The 25847-nt window shown below is 39.3% G+C and overlaps 1 protein-coding gene across 1 annotated transcript in view; it reads right to left on the bottom strand.

The window, feature by feature from the left end:
- PLXNC1 (plexin C1) overlaps positions 1-25847 on the bottom strand; it is a 70527-nt gene that overhangs the window by 29762 nt on the left and 14918 nt on the right. The window contains exons 5-17 of the mRNA XM_066183381.1: positions 20964-21078; positions 19822-19966; positions 16394-16463; positions 14976-15051; positions 14801-14854; positions 10247-10386; positions 9034-9213; positions 7673-7760; positions 6552-6758; positions 6249-6440; positions 2714-2813; positions 1580-1681; positions 1174-1277 (exon numbers count right to left, since the gene is read on the bottom strand). Of these exons, the coding sequence (XP_066039478.1) occupies positions 1174-1277; positions 1580-1681; positions 2714-2813; positions 6249-6440; positions 6552-6758; positions 7673-7760; positions 9034-9213; positions 10247-10386; positions 14801-14854; positions 14976-15051; positions 16394-16463; positions 19822-19966; positions 20964-21078 (1573 nt within the window). The remainder of the gene's footprint in view (positions 1-1173; positions 1278-1579; positions 1682-2713; positions 2814-6248; positions 6441-6551; positions 6759-7672; positions 7761-9033; positions 9214-10246; positions 10387-14800; positions 14855-14975; positions 15052-16393; positions 16464-19821; positions 19967-20963; positions 21079-25847) is intronic.

Below are 25847 nucleotides of genomic sequence, written 5' to 3'. Positions count from 1 at the left end.
CTCTAAAAATTAGGCTGAGGGCATAACAGTAGTACCAACAGAGATACTCCCAATGTCCTTTGGTGTGAGAACTGGACTGAAATTATACAAGGATTTTGCATATGTAATTGCCAAATATTATTCTGCCTTTGTGTCTGGTATTTGGTGTTGTACAAAAACCAAAGACCCTGATTCTGCACTATCACATGTATTTAACTATATCAGAATGAGCTTTTACTAGAATCACAAACAGCAATAAAGTGAAGCAGTGTGCAGGCAAGAGTGCAAGACTCGGCTGCAGCAGTCATGAGTAGTACATGAAGCCTGGCAGGTAATTCACATCCACAGCAGTTATGCCTTAAACTAAACAAGTTTCTACCTACTGGTGTCTGTCATCCAGGAAAATATCACCAGCTGAGATCACAGCTTCTGCCAACTGGATAAATGCTTGTAAGCACTGGTTAACATCATGATACAATATTAAAAGCTGTGGCAAAGACACTTATCAGCATCATAATGTGCCCCACATGCAAAAAAAAAAATTAGTAAGAGAAGTAAAACATTCAAGAGAACACCTCTTCAGTCACCTGATGCAGTGGCACAAATTGCTTCAATGAACACTGAAAATCTCTGCCTCTAAACTGGAAAACATTTAAGCACTTATGTAATTTCTAAGCATTTGAGGTGCACTCCTTTGAATCAACATCTTACCATTTCTGTCAGCACCTTGGTGTAGAAAGTCAGCACCATCTTAGAGCCATTTCTTCATCCCAGAAGTCTAATTAGGAAGTGTCATGATGTTAGCTAGCATGTTAGCTAGCCTGACTGTTACTTTAATTGGCTATAGCTTTGGAAGTGAAAGCATGGGAACAAAAAAAGCAATGGATAAATTATAGCTTAGTTAAGATGGCCTGAAAGGCAAGCAGCTCAGTGAGGCTGAACAAAAAGAAATGGATACACACACAACCCTTGAAAATTCAAGAAAATTGCTTTATCTACAGCATAAAGGCTTGGCTAAACACAGAGATATACAGCTTTAAGTGGTCTTTGGTAATTCTTGATTTTTGAAAAGTTTCTTGTGAAAACGAAGTGCAATTACTGTGTAGTATTTTCTTTAGTTATTTGATCCTGAAGTTCCTCAATTTTTTTTACTGTTAGTCAGGGCTGACAACTGAAAAACTTGTAAATACTTACCTCTGGAAAGAAAGTTCTAAGAGCGAAGTGTTTGTAGTCAAGGAAGGGAACCGTTCCAAAACTATCCACCACATCTAATTCATCCATCTGCAGTTCAGCAAATCCTGAAAAAGCATCCCCCATCCCCACCCAGAGAGTTAGTTTAGTTGACACAAAATCAGCTTCACAATTTTAACTTGGCCCCAGTAGATACTCCTTAAAAAACAAAGTAGCAATCTACTTTTTTGTTGAAGGAAACACTGCATGCAATCCTATTAGCTCAGTGCTATCTGCTACTGCAGTGCATACAATATTAAACAGGAACTCCAATACAACACAAAAATATTCTAACAGCTACAAAATGAAAATGTTTACATAATGTGAGCTTCTTGACAGTTTCAGTTCAGAAAATACGCTGTAGACCTACCCTCACGTATTTCCTTACGGATCTCATATTCCAGCAGTTCAAGTTGCTGACTCTGTTTACGAGTTAACTCTTTGGATTTGTATCTAGTAACTATGAATGCCGCTAAAAAGGAAGAAAAAGAGACTCTGAGTACAGAAATCACAGAACAGAAAGCTCCTATACAAGACATACTTTATTATCAAGAAACAAAAAGATTCATGTATATTTGCACAATTAGTGTTTTACTGTTGTCCCTGTGCCAGTACCTATGAGCCCTAGTTATCTGGATTTATACCCCAATGTTTAGTAAAAATCATTCCTTTTAACAAGGTCTTGAATTGTCAATCCAACTTTACTTGAAATTGCAGTACACCCTACTATATACAGCCTGCACAGTGAGACACAGACTCTGACAACCACTTTTAGTAATAGCAACCTACTTAAGGTAGCACCGATTAAAGAGAAAAAAACAGTTGTTTTGAACAGCAAATCCACTTACAAATCGTTAACTTTTCTAAAGCTCATTTAAAGGGACAAAAGGCATGACATATGGTTCCTCTTTATAATGAACTTTAAAAAAAAAAGGAACCAACCAAATGAACAAACCCCAATACTTATTAAAATAAATAGAAATTTATCAAATATATAACCAGGTAAAAACACTCAGAAAAAAAAAAAAAAGGAGCACCAAGAAGATAAGGGGATAACTATTTACCTCCTTCAGTTTAGTAATGACCCAAAAATTCATGAAAGATCCAAATGAGACTGAGCAGAAACACCACAAACACTGCCTGAGGATAAGCAGTTTGTTAGGGAACGTAAGCCCCAGGGACAGGAGGGTAGCTGAGCTCTGACAGCTGGAAGGGACCAAGTTGTGACACAAGGATGTCAGTTCTGTGGCTTGTTTCATGAAGTGAAAGTGAGTAATCCCAGCAGAAGAGACAGAAATGCTGTCTTGTAACGTGCTTGTGACATGCTGCAGTCTGACAATTTGGATTTACCACCAGAACAGAGTTAACTTTGTCCATCTTATTGGGAACAGAGCAAAATCACCAGACTGTTGTGACAGTTCCAGACATGTGAGTATGTATAGTGTTTGTGTCATTATCATACCCTTCCGCAAACCAAAAGTTGATAATACACTATTGTACTTACCTATAATGACACCCACCACAATAGGTAACAAAATAAGAACATATAAATATATGTGTGATGATGTTGGTTTGACTTCATGCTCAAAATTTCCCAGTTTGACCTGAAGTAAAGCAATGGCTGTGTTAATAAAGGACAGGCATTATATCAGTACTTAAAATGACATTTACGTTTTTTAAAAAAAGTATTTAAGGCACATATGGACAACAGTAGATTACTGGGAAGACAGTAGAGGTTCGTTAAATGCATATAAACCACCATTAACTTAACTTTCACTGTATTTGAAGTTTAAGCAGGGTAACAGAGCAATGATGAAAAAATTTGGAGGTCCTTATGTACCACCTAATTTTGTCATGCTCTTGCTGCAAACTAGAGCCCTCAAATGAAAGGCAAGATCTAGCTTCCAGCTGGCCAAGTGGCTCATGCACTCAGAGTTGCTGCTAAACATTTTGGTATTTTGAAACAAGGAAGGCACGTGTTTGCCCTCACAGTGTCACTCGGCTGAGGAGAAAAGTAAGATAAGACTCACAGTAAGAATGAGGGAAGTATAATTTTTCATAGACATCTGGCCTACAGCCTTCTTCCCTATTTAGGAAGTTTCAACCTCTTTATGTAGGATGTTGTTCCTGAAGGTCGTTAAGAAAAAATGCAACATACAATACATGCACAACATGCAATGATCATGTTACAATACGTGTACAACAGCCAGCTTGTCAAAGGCACAACAGGCATTAATTCTTAGGGATACATGAAAGGGCTGAAGTCTGCCAAATGCCAAACTGAGGCATTCACCACTGATAATTATGGCAGAAGAAATTTCACAAAGGAGGATCTGAAAGAGGACTGCAAAAGCACATAAATAAAGGGTAGCTAAAACTATAAACAGGCTAGACACAAAAATATGTTTTGATGCATAAAAAGAATACCACCAAGTGCCAGGGATAGAAATGAGCTTGAGATAATTGAAAAGGAGGGTTGAGTTGAAATTATTTTGGGTTACAGCAGGGAAGGCAGAGATCTGGTGATTGCAATCAGTGGCTTGTCACAGGAGGTGAGCAGCCAGGGCAGCTGCAGAGTGCCAACTGGATACTCACATCACAGCTATACAGACACAAGCAAACAAAAAAAAACCCAAACCCACAGGGCTGGAAGGACACAGCCTTTGTATTTCCGGGGCTACAAAGAACTGAAGACAAAGCAGATCTATTTCCTGCATCAAATGTTACTTTTTCATCCGATGTTTTGTTGGGGAATCCAGGGGGGGCATGCACCCATGTTTCTATGTTTTCACAGCTCTTATGCAAAGTTCTTTTGGTCTGCACCTTCATAAGATCCCATAAGCCTTTTCCAAGGCTCAAATGCATTAAGTACATTAACCATCCTGTGACTAATACATCTACTTTTCTAGACTTGTCATGTTCAACTGAAGACTTCCTAAAGCAGAAGTTTCTGTTACTCATCATTGTTTATTGAAAATTGAGACAAAGCATTCACTTAATTTTCTGCTCATATTTCAATTATCTTTATTCCTCACCATAACTTTCCTTTCTAGTGGCCCCATTTCTTGCCTTATCTTTCATCTTGCTTATAAATCACAGACTATATAAGGTACACCTGAATTAATCCAATTCCTATTCCTAAATTAATTTCATTTTTCTGCATGACATTATAAAACCTTCTCTGGATTGGTAATGCCCCTGAGCTTTATGTCATCAGCAAGTGTTATTAGCGCATGCCTTATTTTTGTGTTCCAGCCAGTGGTGATATGGAAAAATATCTGTACGAACATCAGCATTGCCCAGAGTCAGCTCCCCACACAGAGCATCCAGTATTTCTAATCCCTGGCACCCTCATAATCACCATGTTAAATAGTTTACTGAATGACTTCCAGGTACGTGTGCTCTATCGCTTTTTTGTTGTTGAGCAAATCACTCATCTTAGGAAAGAAAGATATCTAGCATGATCTGCTTTCATTAAAAAGAATTTCAATTATCCCATTTTCCACTTACCTCCAGGTCCTTCATGAGTAATTCAGAATACATTATAAAGTTTTATATGGAGCTAGGATTAAATCAGCAAGCCTCCATTTGCCTAGGGTTTGGGGTTTTTTCCAATTTAAAATACTGGGTTTTTATTTGCTGCTCTCCAGTCATACAGTACATCTCCTGACTGCAGCTTTATTTAAAATCTTTCCTACTAAGCCTACAGTGTCATGTGTCAGTTCTCCCTCAGTGCTACGACAGGAATGATCCTGTTCCTGCTGTCTTGAGCCCTCTGATCTATCTGAATCTTGTTCCAGTCACAAGAATGGCACTTTCTACTCTGACGCCTTCATGCAGACTGATCATTCTGTCTTTGAACCCACACTCAACATCTTCTTTCTTCTGGAAAACTGAGGCAAGAAATACATTTATTCTTGAGCCAAACTTATCTTTTATACCCATCTTATCCTTTTTACAGTAGCCCTACTTCTTTTCTGATGATCTATTCATAAGGTTTAAAAAACATGTGAGGATTTCTGTATTTTTCTTATGTTGGAAAAAAAAATGTTTGAGGTACTAGAAGTGCAAAGTTACACGATAACTATTGCAGCTGATTTGCTTTAGTAAAGTGGTGACCTTTCTATGATAGTCACTTCTATGAAGTTTGCAGGATGAGCATGTGATAGAGCAGGGCAACACTGATTTTTAAATGCAACATCAAACTCAGAAAGGCTTTTCCATGCCATAACTGGCTCAGATGGCAGGATCCACAGATGGGTGGATCAGTTAAAGCGATAAAAAATCAAGAATAGCTTTTTTAATCTTTACTATGAGCCATATGCCTTGAAGTCAATAGAGTTATTTCAGTTTTATACCACCACTCACTGCAATAAGAGTCTGGCATAACTTTTCTCCTTCATAAATAGTAATCATAGCATTTGAAAAAATTCATATCTTCATCTTATTCATGGAGCAAATATCTTAAGCTGCAATTCAGCTTTGACATCCATGCTGATGTCCTTATATTTCGGCCTGGCTTTGTGCCACACACTCAAAGCATTTTAGCTTTCCCAGTGCACATTGAATTTCACCGCCTTTTTCATCCAGAAATGCCTTCTGTCTCAGTGGTGATCCCTGAGACAGATCCTTACCTACTTTAGTAGGAAAAAGTGACTGGGAGAACACAATCCTTTTCCTCATGGGCACACTGGAGAATTAGATTGCTTACAGATCTAAGATGAGGCGCTCTCCTGGAGACAGTGATGCTGTTCCAATGATGTCTGCTCTGCAGATAAGAGGGGAGACCAGCTACTGGTCTCCTGGAGCTCAGCAGTGAGTTCAGCTCGGACCGCAAAGCTTACCTCTGACACCACGCCAGTACCCAGACAGAAAAAGAACTCAGTTCTGTCAGTGGCACCTAAGCTAGGCAGGCATGCTTTGATATGAGGAAAGAAAACTGTACTACTAGTACCCCGAGAGCATTAATGACATATTGTACTACACTTGTATAAACATTCAAACACTGCTGAATTGCATCCAAAGGGATTTCTACTTACAAAAACTTTCACTGTGGAAAAGTCAATCTTGTCGGTTCCTTCTCTTTTGAATTTGCACAGTATGGTGCTACGGTCTGGCTTTTTGGTAATATTTTGGACACTGAACCATATCTTTTTGGTCTGTGCACCAGTCATATATGACAGATAAACCTCCACCTCCGTTTTAGAAATATTCAAGTTATCATTTTCTTTCTAGAGGGAAAAAATTGAAGACAATGATCAGTCACCAAATACAGAAAGAAAAAAATTATCTCCAAGCACTATTTTAAATTAGGTACTGTAGTTTATTATTTTGAAACTTACGTATATTTTTAATTCCAGATCAGGATCCAGTTCAGTGTGCAGCTGGTAGTTAATGAACACTGGGTCTGGGTGATAGTGTAATTTGACACATGGTATAAAGGTAGTATCCACTTTTAACATCATATCAACAACTTTGCCCTCTGCTGCATGGCTCAGGCTTGGTGTTAAATAATGATATTCAGATGCATTTCCAGGACACCTAGAGACCTAGAAATGCAACAGCAAAGCTCTAACAGTCATTAAATACTCAACAGTGGGTACAATTACAAACAGAGGCACTCAAACTCATTTTAATGTCTTCCTGACTTCACACAGACACCTGCTAAACCTCTTCTCTGAGATCAGGGCTGCACGCAGAGCACTTGGAAAAATTTCTGTGTTGAGCCCATGTCTACCTTTAAGTGCATTTGTCACACACTCTGCATGCTGCTTTAAGGCTGATTGCTCACTGCTAAGGTAACGATTTCCTGCAATGAGACAGGAATTGTGACAATGAATTTTCCTTCTTTACCCTCAATGCAGGTGACAAGAGAAGAGTAAGACAGGCTCTCCAGCACTCCTAGGCATTTGCTCTTTCTAACTTAACTCCTGAGATAGGGGATTGCTACAGTCATTGTAGCACTGGGTCATTGCTTACTCCACTGAGTGATGCTGCTGCGTTCTGGTCACTGTGCTGCAAGCGTCAACGATGTGCTTGGCTCCTCACAACCTTGAAGAAGGGGTTTCATCCCAACATCAGCCCCAGCCTGCTGCCCCTCACTGAGGCAGTGGCAGCATTTGGGCTTTCAGCACAGAGCCAGAGGGAAGTACAGCACCCCATGCTCCTACACACCCATATGTGGAGACTAGGGAGACTCAAAAAGGACAGATTTGGAGCGAGTCCCTAGACCATAAAAAAAAGCTCAGGGAAGTATGCAGGAGAGCAGCTTATGTGTATTTGTGATTCTGTACAAAGAATGTGTATAACTGTAATCCTGTAAGTGGTCATATTTATTTCAGCAGGGTGACAGACATGTCCCTGCAAGTCGCTGGAAATCATTGAGGTCTCCTCAAACCTTAGGAACAAAACCTAATGCATGAAGAGACCTCTATTTGGTATTATAAAGGAGATTCAGACTTACTGTAAGGTTCGATCTCTGGTCATCTGAAATAATCACACTGTCCACCACATTAAAATTTCTACCAGTTGTAGTAATTTTGCGACCACCACTGCAAAAACCAAAGCAAAACAAAACAAAAACAAACACGGGGAGAAAGGGAGGTTAATATTATCTGTTTTCCCGCAGACATGTCCTGCATTAAGATTTTCAGTTGTGAATAAACTACTCAAGTGCATTTTGCTTTGGTAGCAGACAACATAATGAAGTCAAACTGCAGAACAAGATAATTTGAGCTATACAGTGTACTTCCACTCTTTCCTCATAATGTAATAGTAGATACTTTTGCTACTCCAAAACCACATGACTTGATTGCATACACACGTATACTCCTTTTCAGGGAGTCTCCACCTTTTTTTTTTCTATTTATGCCGCCAAAGAACTAGACCATGATTTCATATTCTGTCTTGAAGAAAGAGCATCATGGTGTTTCACTGCCCCAGCGCAGCCCTGCCTGTGCTTAATTCTTGCCTTCTTCCGGACAAACCCATCGTGCCAGGCACCTCACAGGAAACACTCTCAGCGGTGTTCAGACCATCTGTCTCAGCACACAATGATGCTTGTGTCTGAGGGCTCTGGCTCACAGTCTCTGCTGTACAGAGTTGGAGTGGCTTAAGGTATTATTAATTTCCAGCTGCCTGAGCTGCCTCTCACCTGGAGATAAGGACACGCATCCTGGCTGCTCAGCTGCTGCAGCTGCCAGCCCAACCCATTACCTCAAATCCTCACTTGACAAGATATCAGATTCAGAATGTGAGAACAGGTAAAAACTGTGAAACCGCAGAGGGACAGCTGGAAAGCTGTGCCAGAGAATATCTTTAAAACCACCCTGTAAGTCTTTCACCAGATCTGTGAGTCTCCCACCGAACACAGCAAAGGCTTCAAAAGGGCTCTTTTGGCTTTAGGGAATCATGCTGTAAAAGCAAGTCTGTGTACATCAGTGCAATGATGATTATTTTCACTTCACTTCCAATCCACTGTTACTTTATACTGTTTCACAGATGAAGGCTATATTAGCATCAAGAAATCAAAGTTAATTTGAGTTAGAATTTATGCATGCTATCCATATTTTGGGTTTAGGTTTAGGAGGAATAGACTACTTTTGACTTGTATAAAGGAGACCTGAGGTGGGCAGAAGTCGTCTACAGAATTCATCTTGCAGCTACTATGACCCTATCTGTTAAATCACTTCACAGTGACACAACAGGTTACAGCAGTCTTCCAAGCTTGCTTCAGCTGCAGTCTGGCCAAGGAAGAAGGTTCATATTGGCTCAGTGCAACTACATTTGAATAAATACATAAAAAGTATAGAAAGACAAACTTACCTGATCCAGGAGGTATTTGGTGTAATTCTAGAACACGATGGCAGTGAAACATAATGCAGGGTCATTGGTGGTGAACATTTTTTCCCATTAGCCTGGATACATATACTTTTGGCCTCTTTACGTGTTGGTGGGAGAGCGAATGTCATCTGTGTATCATTTAGCACATTTCTAACTTTAATGCTGGAGAAGAAAGAAAACAAACACTGAAACACAGATGCCACTCATTAGTGTTACTACACGAAGCCTATAGCCTACAGCAAGCGATAAGGAGAAAAGAGAACTGAATATCAGTCTGAGCTGCCAGATGGAGGTGGAAAGAGAGAGCAGGGAGTTGAAGAGACAAAGTAGGGCACCTTTTGAATGAAACTGCTATTTGACAGTTCATAATCACAGAAAACAGTATAATCATCCCTGGGATGACACTATGTAATGCAATGTGTGATTTTGCTGTTTACTGTGTACTTCTCTGTGCTACCAGCACGGTCCATGAGCTAGTGAAGAATGAGAATCTTCATTTTCCTTTTCTTTCTTCTTTTTCTTTCTCTCTTTCCTCCCGTTTTTTCACTCTTTCTTTCTATTTCCTGTCTTACCCTCCTTCTCTCCTTTTTTTTCTGGTCCCCTGAAAATGCATGGTTGAAGCAAAAATTGAACACTACCTTTTCAAGTGCTAGCTATGTAAAATGGGCTTCCTAATCACAGGCAGCCATTGCAGCTGCACCTGAAAATAACTGATTCAGAATAAGACTGCCTAATTATCTAGGGGCTTACACCGTGTGATCATCAACAGAGAAATACAGGAGCTGTTGTACAAGAGATTTCCTTCCCTGGCATGGTGTCTGTGCTTTACAAGCAGAATCCTGGAATAAATGAGGAATATTTTGAAGCAGAGAAGATTCCAACAAAAGCTGAGGCTTTCCTGTGACCTAACTTCTTGGTGCCTGCTAGAAGGCACAGAGAGCCACAGATACAAAACTGTCCTACTGCTACTGAGAGAACTGACAACCCATCCATCCCTTGTGATGTACTCAAACACCAAATTCACTTCCATCATTCGATAATTTAAAGTGGAAGTATAACTAAAGGAGTGCAGAGCATCCCCTGCTGTGCTGAGGAGAGTTACATGACAACTGTTCACACAACCATATTGCTACAGCAAAATGAATATAATTTTCACCATGCAAAGTAAATAGCGTTACTTTCTGGTTTAACTCACACATCCGGTTTACAGCCAGTAATTCCAGTCAGTATCAGTTTTATGCCTGATGCACGTGTAAAGTTTTCTCCTTTGACTGTTATTTCACTTTTGCCTAATGTAGAAATCCACAAAGGTTCAATGGATTGAATGCTGATATGCTATTAGGAAAGAAAGCAAAACAAGATCTGGTTATGAAAAGGCTGGGCAGAGAAGCAACAGCTGTAAAAACAACCACTACTCAGGAATGCAGATTTTATGGCACTGGGATCCAATTTTTATTAACAATTTCAAATCCTGTTAAACTTAATCCTGACAAGTACTGTCAATCACAACTTCACTACAAGCCAACTATTTTTATCTACATATTTTTTATTTCAGTTTATCTCACAACAAAGTTGCCCAAAGGAATCACAGTCTGACATGCTGGAAAGTAGGTAGCATAAAAACCCAGCTTGAAATGATACATTTCATGTGACCCCTGAAGAACTAAAAAACAAGGCAAGACAAAACCCACGGTGCTGTCACTATGAGAGATCAGATGAACAAATGAAGGCATCTTTCATGACCTGAAAAGGGGAAGCAGGGTTAAATCCTTGAATGAAAATTTGAGAAAGCGCCCCAGAATTAGCTTTACTAGAAAGTCTTTTCAAAGTCATACATAGAACTAAAGGTACAAAACAACTGCAGGGGAGTCTTTGGGTATCCATTTTTACGCTAAGAAGTTCTCCAACATTTAAAAATAACCCTAGTTTGTTCTGATGTTGCCACAGTCTTGCAGAAAAACCGTGCTTTTCTTTGTCTATATTTACTTATTCTAACTTACTAACACTACTGAGCAAGAAGAGATTTTTTCCCTACTGCATTCACTTGATATTTTTGACAGCGTCTCATGTTTAATCAGTTTTGCTGCAGTTTTACAATCACACAGACAGTTTCCTCTCTATCTTTCAGACAACAAATTGAAACATTCAAAAAAACAGGAAAATATGCATGTGAAACCACAAACTGTTTGGGACCTTCTCAGGCAAGCCATTTGTAGCTCAAGTTTAGACTGCCTGTACTACTAGTTTAAATTGAGTTTTTAGAGTATTGTGATTATCCTGATTTTTGTTGTGCACCTGTGGACACATTCACTGGGCAGTTCAGTCTTCCTGATCCTGTTAAGGGTGCTGGTGTAGAGCCTCTAGAAAAGTCCATCCCACAGGTTTTTCTCATCATTAATCATTTCATGTACTCAAAACTGCACTAATAAGGACTTCGGGCTGGTAGCCTGAGGAGACCATCAGGGTCACAACACTTTGACCATTTCAAAAAGGTCCCTGCACATTGTCCCCGCATGCTACCATGGTTCACTGAATGCTGGAGCACTCCAGAGCAAATGAAGGATCTGTCACCACTGATTGAAAGCTGCAACTTGTGCCTTAGGAAACGGCCAGAGAGTGCAAAGGCTGGGGCCAGAGGGCCTGTAAAAGGGCCTCCAAGATGACCTCTCGTATGGATAATAGAGGAAGACAAAGAAAATCCCTCACAAACAGCCTGAGCGGGAAAATTCACTCCCACAATGATCTGGAAATCAGTTTAATCCTTGAGACAGGACAACTGAAGCAGAAATCTAAGAGATCAAAGCCAGCAAACCTCTATTGCTTTTCTTCACCTGCATCCTGTCCTTCTGCTGGTGTTCAACCTCCAGTGCACCAAGGACAGCCAATATCCTCACACAAATCCAGAAGCCAAATACCACAGAAAGGAGGAAAACACTGCTTTGGGTTCTCAGTGGGAGAGAGGGACCAGGGAGCCCTGAAACACCAGTCACACAAACACACGTAGATCCCCCAGACTGCATCAGGGCTGTGAACTCCGATGAGGGAAATGCCAGGCACCCATTGCTCAGGGGTGCAGCGAGATGCTGCGGTACTTCAGAGCTCCCACTGGTCTCTTTGCCAGGCACCACACACCACAGGGTGCTTCAGATTACCTGCCCTGCTTCTTTTCTTACACCATGAAGGAATCAAGGAAAGAATTGTTCACTCAGAAAGTTTCAGTGCCCTCTGAAATCATGCCTTCCCTGGGGCTACACAGCACAGACTCCCTCAGGGCATCTTGCCTTGGCCTCATGGAGCCAGTGCAGTCACAGCACTGAGCTAAGATGACCTCAGCTACTCAAGAGTCCGACTCCCACCCAGCTTGACTGCCATAATCTGCAATACTTGCCTTGGCAGCAAAAGAAGCCTGTAATTTCCTCACTGAAAGCAGGAAGGACCTCACGCCCTCACTGGGGTCTGCAGCGCTCATTTCCCCAGCGCCAGACAGCCACTGACCTTCCAGTTGCTACACGGCAAGGGGAGCAATGCCCAGTGGCAAGAGGGGCCACAGCAGAGAGGCAAAAGAATATTTATAAAAATCACTAGTTGTGAGGCATGTGATGGAAGTGTAAACATGCAAAGAGACACACAGAAAGCGTGCACCAGGTCCTCAGGTAATGTAAATCAGCATAGCCCTGTCAGCTTCAATAGAGTTCTACATTTCTGAGCTGCAGCCTCCTCCCCTCTCCCCTGGACAGCCTAATGCTTCCCTGGGGCTGTGTGAACTGTAGCAGCCACATCCTCAGAGGTGTGGTTAGCATGGCTGCAGGTCTCAGAGAAGTATCTGGCAGCAGCCCAGGTTAAGCAGTGTCTGCCACCCTGGGGAGTCCCTCTCTGGCACAGCCCCTCCTGCATTGCTAACACAGGGCCCCAAAGAACTGGATCGGGGAACTGGTCCAGACAAAAAATAACCTGCTGAAAGATAATGGTGATTTCCAGCCAAATCAGGTCCCCAGCTAAGTGTACTCAATCCAACCACTCCAGCTGCTGCTCTGGCAGGGGAGGGGGAAGGTGCATGCATAGAAACCAGCAGCTGGAGTCAGGAGGAGGGCTGGGGCTGGCACTGAAAAAAAGTATATTAATCTAAATGCTCAGCTGGGTTTGTGGGAAAACACAAATCCTCTTTTTCCACTCTCCAGTATGTTCTCCTTAAAGCACAAGCAGTCAAAGGAGAGCAGGATTTCAAATGCAATTTCAAGCTCTCTGAATGGATCAATCACTTTTAAATAAACATCTGCCTTTGCACTGCCTCTGGTGCTTTCACTGCCTTGTCCATCACTGTCTTTCCAAGATAAGGCATGTGGAAGAAAGCCATCTCCCAGGCAATTCCAACTATTTACCAATGTCAAATTAATGCACTTGGAAGCAGAGCAAAGAAGAATTTCCTCTGTTCTTTCACCAGACATAATGCTTTAAATGCAGATCAAATCCAGAATATTAATGCTCAGAAGGACATGTATTACAATCCCACATGTCTCTGTGAAAAACAAGATGTATTTTGTGATTTTGTTTAAGAAACATCAGCTGAGCAGCTGAATTTAAGAGGTCCCTGTCTTGAGAGGTAAAAGTTTGGGTAGTTCTAACGAAATGCTTAGAGATAAGAACACAGTCACTATTTATAACAACTATGCATCACTCACAGAAAAGCAGAAACCAAAAAGTGTAGGCAGCAAATCTCTATGTACTTACTCATCAGTCAATTCTCACTCCACTACTCATTTTTTTCCTAACACCTGCATGTCATAAGCAACCACTGATAAAAAGATCACTCAGTTTTATGAAAAAATAAAAACATTTTGGTTCCATAAAGAATGAAGGGATAACCTTGTGGTTAAAGGGCTGACCTACGATCAGAAGGTCAAAGGGCTGGCCTATGAGACAAATCATTTAGATTGTGTGCATGCATACAGTCTACATGAATTCTGTAGAGAATTCAGTAACCAGATTCAGCAGGTACTTTGGCAGTACTAGTGACACTTCTTCCCTCCCAGTGATCCAGCTTGTGTGGATCCATCTCCAGTTTTGTCTACAGCTTGGAAATAAGGAAAATTTTTCTGGAAGTGTGAACTAGAGATTTACTAACACCCGTGGATTTCAGATCCTGGACTCATCCTCTAGCCACTTCTCTGTTATGCAGAAACTGGGTGGCACATCCTCCCCTTCCTTCTGCTCCCCTGGCAGCTATGTTTCAGGAGAAGCTGTGATCTGGCTGCATAAAATGAGGAAGAGGTTTGAGACTCTGAAGCCTAGTTTCCCAGAGTTGTCTGTGACAGCAGAACTTAAACATGCTTTTAAGTCTAGGTAAGATATTAAGCCTGAAATGTTCTCCTTTTTGTTGTTGTTGTTGGTCAGCTCACGTGTTCCAGCCCTCAGCATGCTGGCTCCTGTGGAGTGACTAAATACAGCATAGAGGGACTTTGGCATTTAAAGCAATGCTGTAAACATTGCGTCTAGAGGTAAGCGCATGACAATTGCACTGTTCACTGTCTCAATGCCTGCATCTGAAACACAAGTTTTTGCTGGTACCTTTTAACACCAAGGGAGTACTAAGAAAAAATAGTATCAATCCAAATTCTGCATTACCTTCCTTTGTAAATGACTGCCTCCTCATCCGTATCTCTATTTTTTCTCCAAAGTCCTCCCATCTTTAACAAATTTCTCCCCCAGCCCAGAGAGCCTTAATAATGCTGATCTTAAAATGCTAACTAACCTCTGTTTTCTGCACAGTGGTCATCCCCTTGGAAGCAGGTGCACTGCAATCATCCTGGAAAAAAAATAAGCATTTCTCCATGTCAGGATAAAAAAGAGACGAATTGCTGCTCAGATGTAAAAAATGCAAGGAAAAGGCATCACAGGGGACTCCAGTTTTCCCCAACAAACTTCACCTGGCAGGTGGTGACAGGAGAGACACGTATCCATTCACAGCTGGCACACTCACCCTTGTGTATACACCGTGAGCAGCTGGTAACACAGAAATAGAGTTTTTGTAAGACACAGGAACTCAATCTAGATTCAGTCATGAATGTCAAATTTCAAGTGACAGAAAAAAGCATAAACCCACGGGAACAACCAAGCAAACATGTAATGGGTAAAAGTTTGTTTACCCTCCAAGCCTATTGTTCTGCTGTACTTTTCTGAGAAGAAATTTACTACGAAATCTGTATTGAGATGTTGAGAGTCAATAATTTCAAAAAAAGCAGGTAGCAGAGGAAACACTTTGGGTTACATTTTACTGTGATTTCCTCCAGTACATGAGTGGCCAGGTAGTACATTTTAACCATCAAAGGGCAGAAAACCATCACTGATTTTTTTTTTCCAGCTTGTCTGAACCTCTGTTCCATGTGTCTAGTGCTAGAAAGTATTGCCAGTTTGCTACTGCCTTCATCTACCAAAAAATATGCCTGTTGGGAGACTAGTTTGTCCCTATCTTGCTTTGCAATGCTTCTATTAATATGGAAGAGTGCCATGAGCAGCACAGCCCCTCTCCAAACATGCTGAGAAATGCTCTGATTTAGAGAAAGACAGCTCCTTCCCCATGTTCCTCCAGGGACAGGGAAGTGATGTGCCACTTCCCAAAAAGCGAGAGTTTTATTTCATCCCAGGTGCTAATGAATTAGCCTTTTTGCATAGAGGAGGAGCATTCTGAACGGGAACAGATATGTTAGCCAGATCTTTCTAAATATTAACAACCACCTATCATAAAGTGTTAGGCCATGTACTGGGCATGAATGCTTCCTCTGCCAGCTCTCGACAAAGAGTCTGAAAAATAATGTGTAAAGAAGAATAGGTATTCATTATTCCTATTAGCAGATTAGATGTTACTTTCTGGTTTAATTCTATTCATGTTATCTATGAACCATATTTAAATTGCATCTGGGTCTAATTTAAAACAGCTTCACAAAGTGATTTTAAAGAATCTCTTGACTCCCCTAATCTAGGCCTTACACTGAGCATCAGGGGCCCACCTTTTACCCAAGGAAAAAAAAGAATTTTAATGTCATTGTGACATCCTTTATTATCTCTTCAGGCACTTGTCATAAATTCAGTCACTGTAATGACTCTCCTACATTTAGTTTACACAGTCCCGTTAAATAAGAGTCATCAGAAGAAGTAGCTTTTTTAAGGGGAAAAAAAAAGAGAAGGAGGAGGAAGTGGGCCAAGAACACAGATCTGACTATCTTTAGTGACATGTAGTTCCTTGATAAATACAAAAAAAAGGGAACGATGAATGACTTTAGTCACTTTCCCCCCCACACACACACATCAACCCCACAATGAACTTTAACAAGAATCAGGCTCTTACTTTTTCAACTGAAATGTTTGTGTGATATTCCAAGAGCTTGAGGACAGTGATGCTTCGAGAACTAGACAATCTGGAAAAATGCACATGTTAGGTATATGCTGGATATCACAAGAAATAACTGTTTAAAAATAATTTGAGCTAAAACTCCAAGTAGCTCCTCTGTACTTGGCATGCACCTTCTCTCATACATACACTTCTGACTGATAAAAATATCCAGATTTTGTCCTTGCAGAGCACTCTTCAGCTGAGTTATGCCAATGCTTTACACGCATATTAATTATGCTTGATGCCATCACCACATGACAAATAAAAGTAATGTTATTGTCAGGATGTAGATAAGGAAATGCTAATGTGAAGCAGGGATATAAAATCATCTCTCAAAAAGCACACAGTGATATATACTGTGGTATAACCAGACCCTGAATTCAAGTCCTCTAACACAACAGACTGCTCTAATGCAAGAGACCCCACCATACCATACTTGTCTCTCTTTCTGTCTCACAGACTTGGTTTCAGAGTCTCCTTTTGTAATCTATGCAGTAGCAATTTTCATCCTATTTAAATCTTTTATGATTGCACGAGTCAATTTGCCATTATTTCAGCTAGCAATTACGATACCAACAATTCACTGGCAGCTGTGGTATGAAAGAGTATCTTCTCTTATGAGCAGAACACCACATCGAACAGTAGAATTAGATATATACCACTTAAGCCATGGTCCCTTTCATCTGTGTGCCTGCAGATGTGTAGTCTGTGAAATGAATGGCTGCCTGAGATCAAACGAAACCCATGTTTGCAGACTTTTCTGACTTCTCTATGCTAGAAAGTAGCCAGCTTTTCAATCCAGAAAAGTTACACAGATTTTAAGTGTATCTATCTTGCAAAGGTAGAGAAACCTTTGTCTATATCACAGGCTGGCTTGTTCAGATGAAAGCCAGCTTTGGCTACATCTACACTGTTAATGTAGGTGTCTCCTACCTCCACACGGCAGCAGGGCACTCGGGCGCTCACTGCAAAGGCCATCTGAACTGCTTGTTAGAAATAGCCCTTGGGACCATGCATATGTTCAAACACCTTACTAAATGGATAGCAGTTTGACTCTAATTGCATTTTTATGCTTAAAGTGTGAGTGCAAACAGACATTCTGAAATCCTTCATCAAACACCTATTTGTATCTCCAGAAATCTAGTTATCAGAAGAAATATGACGTGTTGACGCACAATTGCCTAAATCACTTGCCTAAATCAATATATGACAAATGTCTCAAGGCATGAGCTACAGAAAAAGTAAAATACTCCTAATATTTTACTAGGAGTAGTAAGTTCAAGTAAGGCATTTAGCTCCTTCTGGCAGAGACTGTCTTTCCTTTTAAGCTTGTATAAATACTTTAAAAACAACACTGTCAAATATGCTTTCCTGATTCTGTCTGTGTTAAAATTAATGGAACCTATTATTTTCTGTATGGTCTTGGCTGACCTTTTAAAATGCATTAGACTGCATTGAGAAGCAGGTATTTTCAAAATGTTTTTTCCAGGAAAAGATACCTAAAGGAGTTTTGCAAGTGCATCCTCTTGTGAAACTGAGATCACTTTACAAGAGATACCACAAATAGTCAATGTTACTTCACATTTGAGTTATCCACTAAGACATCTCAGCTCATAGGAGCATGTGACGGCAGTAGTACTGGCAGGCACAAGCTAACTGCACACCCCTCTGGTTAACACTGCCAAAGGGCTCATTTTTGGCACAAAGCACAGGCAAGGTGAGCTGGCTTCCACAAATACTGTTCTCTGAAAACCTGCTAATGGAATTACCAGAAAGCTTTTGTCTGTGAAGACAGAGAACCAAACTATATAGTCCATAATTACAAGAAAACATGGCTTTTGGGACTGGGTCAATAAAGGATTGAATAAATCCTTTAAATAAATTTCCCTCTTAAAAATCCACTAATAGTGCTTACTAAAGACAGCTTAATAGATCAAAATACTCATGGATATCCCTCCAGCTGTCACCTTCTAATTACAGTCTTTCCTTCTCAGTTCCCAATGCTGGAAAGGAACTTGACACAACACTTCCATGATGCTGGAGGAATTTTTCCCATACAGCCCCCGAGATCCAAATATTCCAAAGAACGTTTTTATAGGCGCAAGGGTCCCTGAGAGAGAGAGAGAGAGCTCTTGGCCGCACTGCACTCTTCGAAACAACAGGTCCTTGAAAATACTTGGTAACATTTCATTCCTCTTCCTACATCAAGGTTTTGAAAGAGAATCTGATTCATGCACAGTATTCCATGTCCTCTGGGCTATATTATTGAGGAAGAGATAGAGGCAAGGCATTTGTCTGAATTTTCTGTTTCCTCTTCAAGACACTTAAGAACACATGGGAATCCTTGTGTTTGCTATCTCTTTCTTAGTTTAGGCTAAAACTCTCTTATGCATTCTAACACAAGCAACTTTAAGAAGGCCAATCTCTGTTGAAAAAGCTTTGTGCTTCTATACACTCGAAGAAATGCGTTGCCTTACTATTAGTCAAGTAAGACTCCACTGTGAAGGATTATGATCTGATCCTTGAGACCAAAGTCTAAAGGACAGGTCAAAAGGCTAGACATTCAGTAATTTACCATCTTGTTCCAAAACCTGTAGCTGTCCATTACACAAACCAGATCAGAAGCTTTATACATCCAATACAAACTTCTCAGGCATCTAACTCTGAGAACCACGGGTAAACAAAGTAGTTTAAGAATTACTGCAAAATGATTCAACCAATAATTCAGAAGGATGAATGAAACCAAGTCAAAAGGATGTACCTACCAAATTGCCCCTGAACCATCTATTTTTCTGCTAATCCTCTACGTTGCACAATAACTTTCTCATAAAGTCTCAGATTGAAACAGTTAATCAAATGTTAAGATTATTTATTGTACAGACATTCATAATTAGATTCTCCTCTTATTTATGCTAGTACAGTTTCTGGAAAAAACAAATTCTGTTTGCAGAATAGAGAAGAGTTAAGATGGGTTAATTTGTCAAGGCAAAGCACTAGACCAACACTGCTTCCATTGCTCCAGCCAGCTTGATTTTCATTGCATTTATCTTAAGTTTCCTTAGACAGTTATTAATAGCACAATGTAAATAAATATTCTAATGCTAAAGCATTGCACTGCCACAGGGTCAACTGAAGAAGTTGCTTCCAGCCTCAGGGTAATGTGTGTTATTACTTCTACAAAGGATTCCATATTAACAAAACTTCAGTCACCAAGAACACTGTGAGTATACTCAAATCACTTGACAAAATATGATTTTTCTTCAATGACATTTAATAAAAAGCATTATGTACTTTCACACTCACTAGGCCTGTATTTATGCAGTACTCCCCAGTATTAAAAAGACAGTGAATAGGCATGAAATCTATGTAATAGTAAAACATACCATTATCAGTTATCCTCAGAGTGGTTAGATTGCAGAAACAGGATGAATTTTTCAGCACTACATTTTCATAAAATGTTTCAACAGCTGTTACAATTTTTATCATACAGAAAGTAAGGATTTTGTTTACATTTGCAGTCACAACAACCTATAAAACAATAAAAACAAGAATACAACAGAGGTGTTTTGTTATACTTGCTAAGTCATCACCTTGTCTTTGCAGAAAACGACAAACTATGAAATGCGCAAAACTAAAATTTTTGTGGTGAAAGCAGACAATTCATTAGGTAAACTCTCGAAGGAGAGTGACTCTCCCAACTGAAGAAGCAAAACAGAAAGGGTTCTGAAAGTAACAGCATTCCTTACTTCCAGAAATTAAATGGATACGTATGGTATATTAGCAAACAATCTTAAATAATTTTGGATTTTAAAACTAGAATTTTGCTGTGTTATATGCAGTTATATTCCTTTAAAAAAACTTAAGTAAGAATCTTCACAGAGAGAGATCATTTGCATCCATAACCAAAGAGCAATTAATTACGAAACAGAACTTATATTGTAATGAATTATCCTTTTGTTTCTGGCTGAGAGTGCTTTACAAATATGATTACATAAGTGTATTCAATCAGGAAATCAGAAACAATAGTGTGCAGATTAAGTGGCCAGTCACAATAGTTGATAATCAAATATTCAAAGCTGTGTGTGCTGTGAACAGAGACAGAGTAAAGACTAGTATCGAGTACTTAAGAATTTGTGTTAGCATATGTATCCCAGTGAATGTTTTCTAACTTGTTATGAAGCTCAGAACTCCCATACTGCACTTGATATACAGTTACTGGAAATATTAAAATAGCTGATACAGTGATACAATGGATACACCGCCTGAGTTGGCTTAGTGAATACTTGAATTTTTTACTTAACATCATGAAATATAGCTTCAGGATACGTTCCATAGGAGAGGAGGGGAAGATCTATCTAGTTCACACATTCAGTTTACTGAGAATTCCAAGACATTTGCCAGTTGTTGGGGTAAGAGAAACTAATATATGGAACATGGTGACAAAAGAAGACAAGCTGCAATAAGCAACAAAATTACATATTTTAAGTCACAATAAACAAACACACATAAAACTGGGTGTACATACCTGATATTTGGCAGGGAAACTTAGCAGGATTTTCAGATCTTTATCAGGTGCATGTGAAATGTTATACCAACCATTTATGCTGTTTGAATGTGTACAATTTTCTTTTAATGTGCACCTAAAAGTATACATAAAATTATACTAGCCTCCTTATCATGCCTTTGACTTCAGACACTGTACTTCAACTTATTTAAAGTCATTGATTTTTTTCAGGAACACTATTGATTTTTTTTTTTTTACAGGAATATGGTTATAACTGCAAAAAGCTTCAGGAAAACAATCAGTAAAATCTTCTACTTATCAAAACTAATTACAGTGCATTGATATATGCTCGAGGGTTTTGAGTAAGTCAATGAGACTCAAGCAAATATGAGATGCTTGGCCAGTAACAGTGGAACTGGTAGCCTGGGATGGAATTCATCATCCCCAACTTGACTGCTTCATTGTACAGCTCTAAATCGATCCCCCCGCTGCCCCCCAGCCCCCCTCTACACTTTTTGGGAAGAAATACGTTCTTTAGGGTACAATTCACCTACCCTGTTTTAGACATTCATGCAAAAATGAAATGAACCACACTACAGAAACTGCTTATTCTCTTCAGAGGGTATAAGAAGGGATGAGAGCTCAAATGTAGAGCTATACTATGAATGTGCATAGTTGATGAGATGCATCCTCGTCCCTAATCTTCTTTGTCACCCACTGATATGAATGGCAATCCTTCCCTTTTTTGCCAGTGCACTTGGTTAAAAACACCAGATTTGAAAAGGTTCAAAATAGATTTCGCTGTCTTCAAACACAAAATGAATTGCAGAATTAGGACAGCTCAAAGTAAATACAAATGTTAGAGATGCCAAATTGTAGGAAACAAACTGCAACAAAAAAATTAAGGAAGAATGAGGAAGTGCTGGGATACATAAGTACTACAAAGATTACACATTAAATAGATTACACATGTTCTAAGAAAAAGACAACACAGGCATACAAAATAGATGTACAATCAATAAGTTTGAAAGGTGAATCCTTAAAATACTGTCTGCTGTCAACAGTTAATGAACAATTAGCATAGGTTAATAGGTTTAGCAACTTTAAACAACTTCAAGTAATTTCATACACTTAGCAATTAAAGACAAGTAAGTGCTAACTGAATACATCTTAATATAATACTAAGATTGAATATTTATAAATAAATGTAACATTTAATAGTTTTAATTCTACTTTTCTACCAAATGTAGAAGCATGTATAGCTTCAATCCTTTGAACAGTGACATCTGCCTAAATGAACCATTCCTTCACTAAAAACTGGAAATGAGTTAGCAGTTGCAAAGTATGGGCCTTCTTCATGAAGAGCTCACTGTAAAAACATCATTCACAAACAATGGGTTTTCTCTCCAAAATGAAAAACGCATTCAACAAAAAATGTCCACTACATTCCGAAATGCCCAAAATAACCCCACAAATCTTAGGAACCATAAAGTCATCTTCTCTGCAGATCAAGATGTTGGCAACTGGAATGCAGTTAAGCACAAGGTCACTTCCTTTGTGGTCTAACTCAGGAAACTGAGTTCCTGCTGCACAAGAAGCCGGTGGGGCTTTGCATCTGAATACATTCAGATCATAATGATACTGTAATAAATTGGGACTATAGATTCCTGACATATTACAAACTACCTGAGCTAGGGCAGATTTCAGCCTCATTTATGTCTCTCTTTACCCTACTGAGCTCACGAATGTTCATTAGCACCACAGTTTCAGAGCAACAGAAGACGGGATCTGTCATCAACAGATGTACATAAACCACATGCTCAGATACGGACGGGTAGGTAAATGCACTGGCAACGAGGAAAGACAAAAGACATTCTACAGTTCCTGACAGGGTGAGGATTACAATGGTAAAGGTGCAAGGCAACACACCTGCAGTACTTGGCACTAAGTGAGTGTATGCATTTCAGTGATGCTAATATTGAAATATTAAAAAAGAAAACTGTTAATCAAGCTGAATATTTACAACTGTCCCAGGAAGAAGCTACTTCCTTGCTTAAACTGCCTGAGAAACAGAAGCAGTGAACCTGTTTCCCTCATCTGAAATGAAGAACCTGAGAGTTTAATTGCAAAACCAGTAATACCACCCAGGACCCAGGGTCATGCTTGTCTTTATGTGAGGGGGAAAAAGCATCTTTTGTTGCTCCAAAAGCTGACCTTTAACACTCCAACAGTGTACTGTGGAGAACAGCCATTTTCATAGGAAGTAGTCACATCTAATGCCCCTCAGCATAAATTCTCGAAATTGCCCTGCAAAGGCCAAGAGCAAAATAATTCCACTCACCTAAAGATGAAATTATTCTGCAGTACTCCTATATTTAGAAAATTGATATTGATTGCAAGTATTTTGAATGAATACAACAGATAAATATTATTTGTGAACCACATGATTCTGAAAATTAACACACAGACTCAGACAACTAAGTCTGGCTTTCCTGGAAAGGTGAACAGGACCTTATACAAGCATGATGGTATAAGGTATGAAACCCTTGGATCAGACTTCAGACATGTATAGATACATGTACAGAAAAAAGCAGAGTCAAGATTTTTTTCTAATATTCCACAGCAAAATAGTTCTTCATACTACTAAATATTTCTCTACATAAATGGAACTGCGTTGCTCTTATTTTACTATGACAACACAATACTTATGCATACTGGTTCATTCGTATTTACTTAAGTCTCTGCTTCACTAATCTTCGTTAACTACAGATCCTAACATAGTTGCCTTCTCAGTCCTGCTAAAGCATACTGATTCCCTCATGGAATGAGAACATGCTTTCAGAGAAAACTGTGGCTTCCTTCTTTCTCCAGTGCATCAGCCCCAGAATGAAGTCCACAGACATCCCACACATTGACTATGTTCAGAAGTAACTCTGGTCGTGTTAGACATTTATTGTGTTGTTTCCATATGGAAAATGCATGTAAAACATCAATACCTTGTATTAGAATTGTATTTCAGCATAATTCAGGTAAATCTGATTCATCTACAGAAAATCTATAAATATTAGGAGAAATCACACAATGCTGTGACTAACTAGTTTGAATGATGGCAAGTGAAAAGGAGAATTAATATAAAGAGTAGAAATAGGAACAGTAGAAACATTTCGTTTCATTTTGTTTTCACTTGCAATGAGATGCACACATTTTTTTCATAAAAGGATTGGATTTTAATTCACACTGCCCTTAAAATGAAGCACTAGCATTGTTGGTAAATTTTATGTAAAACTGGAGTGTGTATTTTATTTTACAGAAAATTTATTTCCCTGTAAAAGTAGAAAACATATCATTGATGTCAAAATTATTATGGAATACATTGCTTTAGTGGACACATATGGATTTTGACTAAAATACTGGCTAAAAATGTCTTCCTCTTTTCTTAAAGTGTCACTCAGAGGTGTCACTTCACATTGCAAAATATTTAATGACATTAAGTATTTAACAGTAAAAAATTATGTGGGTGTTGAACAGGACACGTATTATAGTAATTCTTTTTTTTTTTTCCCCCAAAAGAGTAAATTATTTCTGTTTCAATCAAATGGAAACTTTTGGTGATTCCCCTCATAAGCAGGGGATTTACTGAGGAATAATAGTTAATACCATTTCTTTATATGGTAATTAAAAGACTGAAAAGCTTAGCACTGTAACATAAACAGCTTCTAACAAGGGAGCAAAAGAGAGTTTGAAGAAAACACACCACAGAATAAATACCTACTCCCTTCCAATAACTATCTTTGCAAATACAAAGTTGCAGATTTTCAGCAAAATCATGTTAACACCTAATGGGTAACAAACCAAAATGAGTAGTATTAATCTTCTAAAAGAGGCTACTAGTGGAATTCCTCAATAATCCATCTTATAGGCACTTTAGTTTAAGATTTTAATCACTGGTAAATTGGCATAAAAGAAGGTTTACACTGTTGACATCTGCTGATGATATGGAGTTGGGAACATTACCATGCAAAGGAAGATAAGAATATCACACAGGAAAACTTGGATAATCTTGAAATGGAATGACATTTCAAAGCATAAAGTACAAGAACATCTACCTACAGCAATAAAAATCTCACAACCCATATGTGTTATAGACTGGAAATTCCTCAGTTGGAAATAAAACAAAGAAAGAGAAGGACCTGGGGGCATTGTTTGATCATGGATGATTGTGGCCCATCAATGTGATGCTGCCATGAAAGAGACGTCTGTGATCCCAGAACACACTAGGGTGCTTCCTGGACAGACTGATTAAACAACATTAAGCAAGACACAGCTGAAATCTCTTCTAGAACACTTTGAGAGTCCTGGCCATCCTTATCTTAAAAGGATGCATAAATTTCACCCAAGGATTCCTGCAGTGGAGGTAAGAAAGGAGTGTCTCATGTGAGAGGACCTTAGTGAAGTTCACTGTTTAAGCACACCAAAATGAAAGCAGAAAGAGAAAGAGAGAGAGAGAAAGACTGCTTTCACAAAAACATTGAAGAGGTGAGTGTGAGGGAGGGGGGACTTATTTAGGCAAAGGTGATGTGAACAGCAGAACAAGTAACTATAACCTGTCCATAAACATACACATGACGAAAATGAGCAGACATGTTTTTACCAGCTAAAAATGAGACTGCCAGGAAGCTGCAGAACCAGGGCAGGAAGGACAAAAAGCCTATCTAAATTTAGGATGGTCTTTTGCAAGTTTTCAGTTTTACATGATGTGGTTGCTTTCAATTGCTAAGACTAGACCTGACAACCCAGGAATTTTTCCAGTCCAGGCCCCAGATGTAAAACAGATTTCAAACCTGCTTCAAAGTAAGTGTCGAAATTAACTATTCAAATGTGGGAATGAACTATGTAGGAAGAAAT

The sequence above is a fragment of the Chamaea fasciata genome, unplaced genomic scaffold, assembly GCF_029207755.1.
Source record: "Chamaea fasciata isolate MVZ Bird 193981 ecotype frontalis unplaced genomic scaffold, bChaFas1.0.hap1 SCAF_5, whole genome shotgun sequence".
NCBI lineage: Eukaryota > Metazoa > Chordata > Aves > Passeriformes > Sylviidae > Chamaea > Chamaea fasciata.
This window is presented reverse-complemented; position numbering and strand designations above follow the sequence as displayed.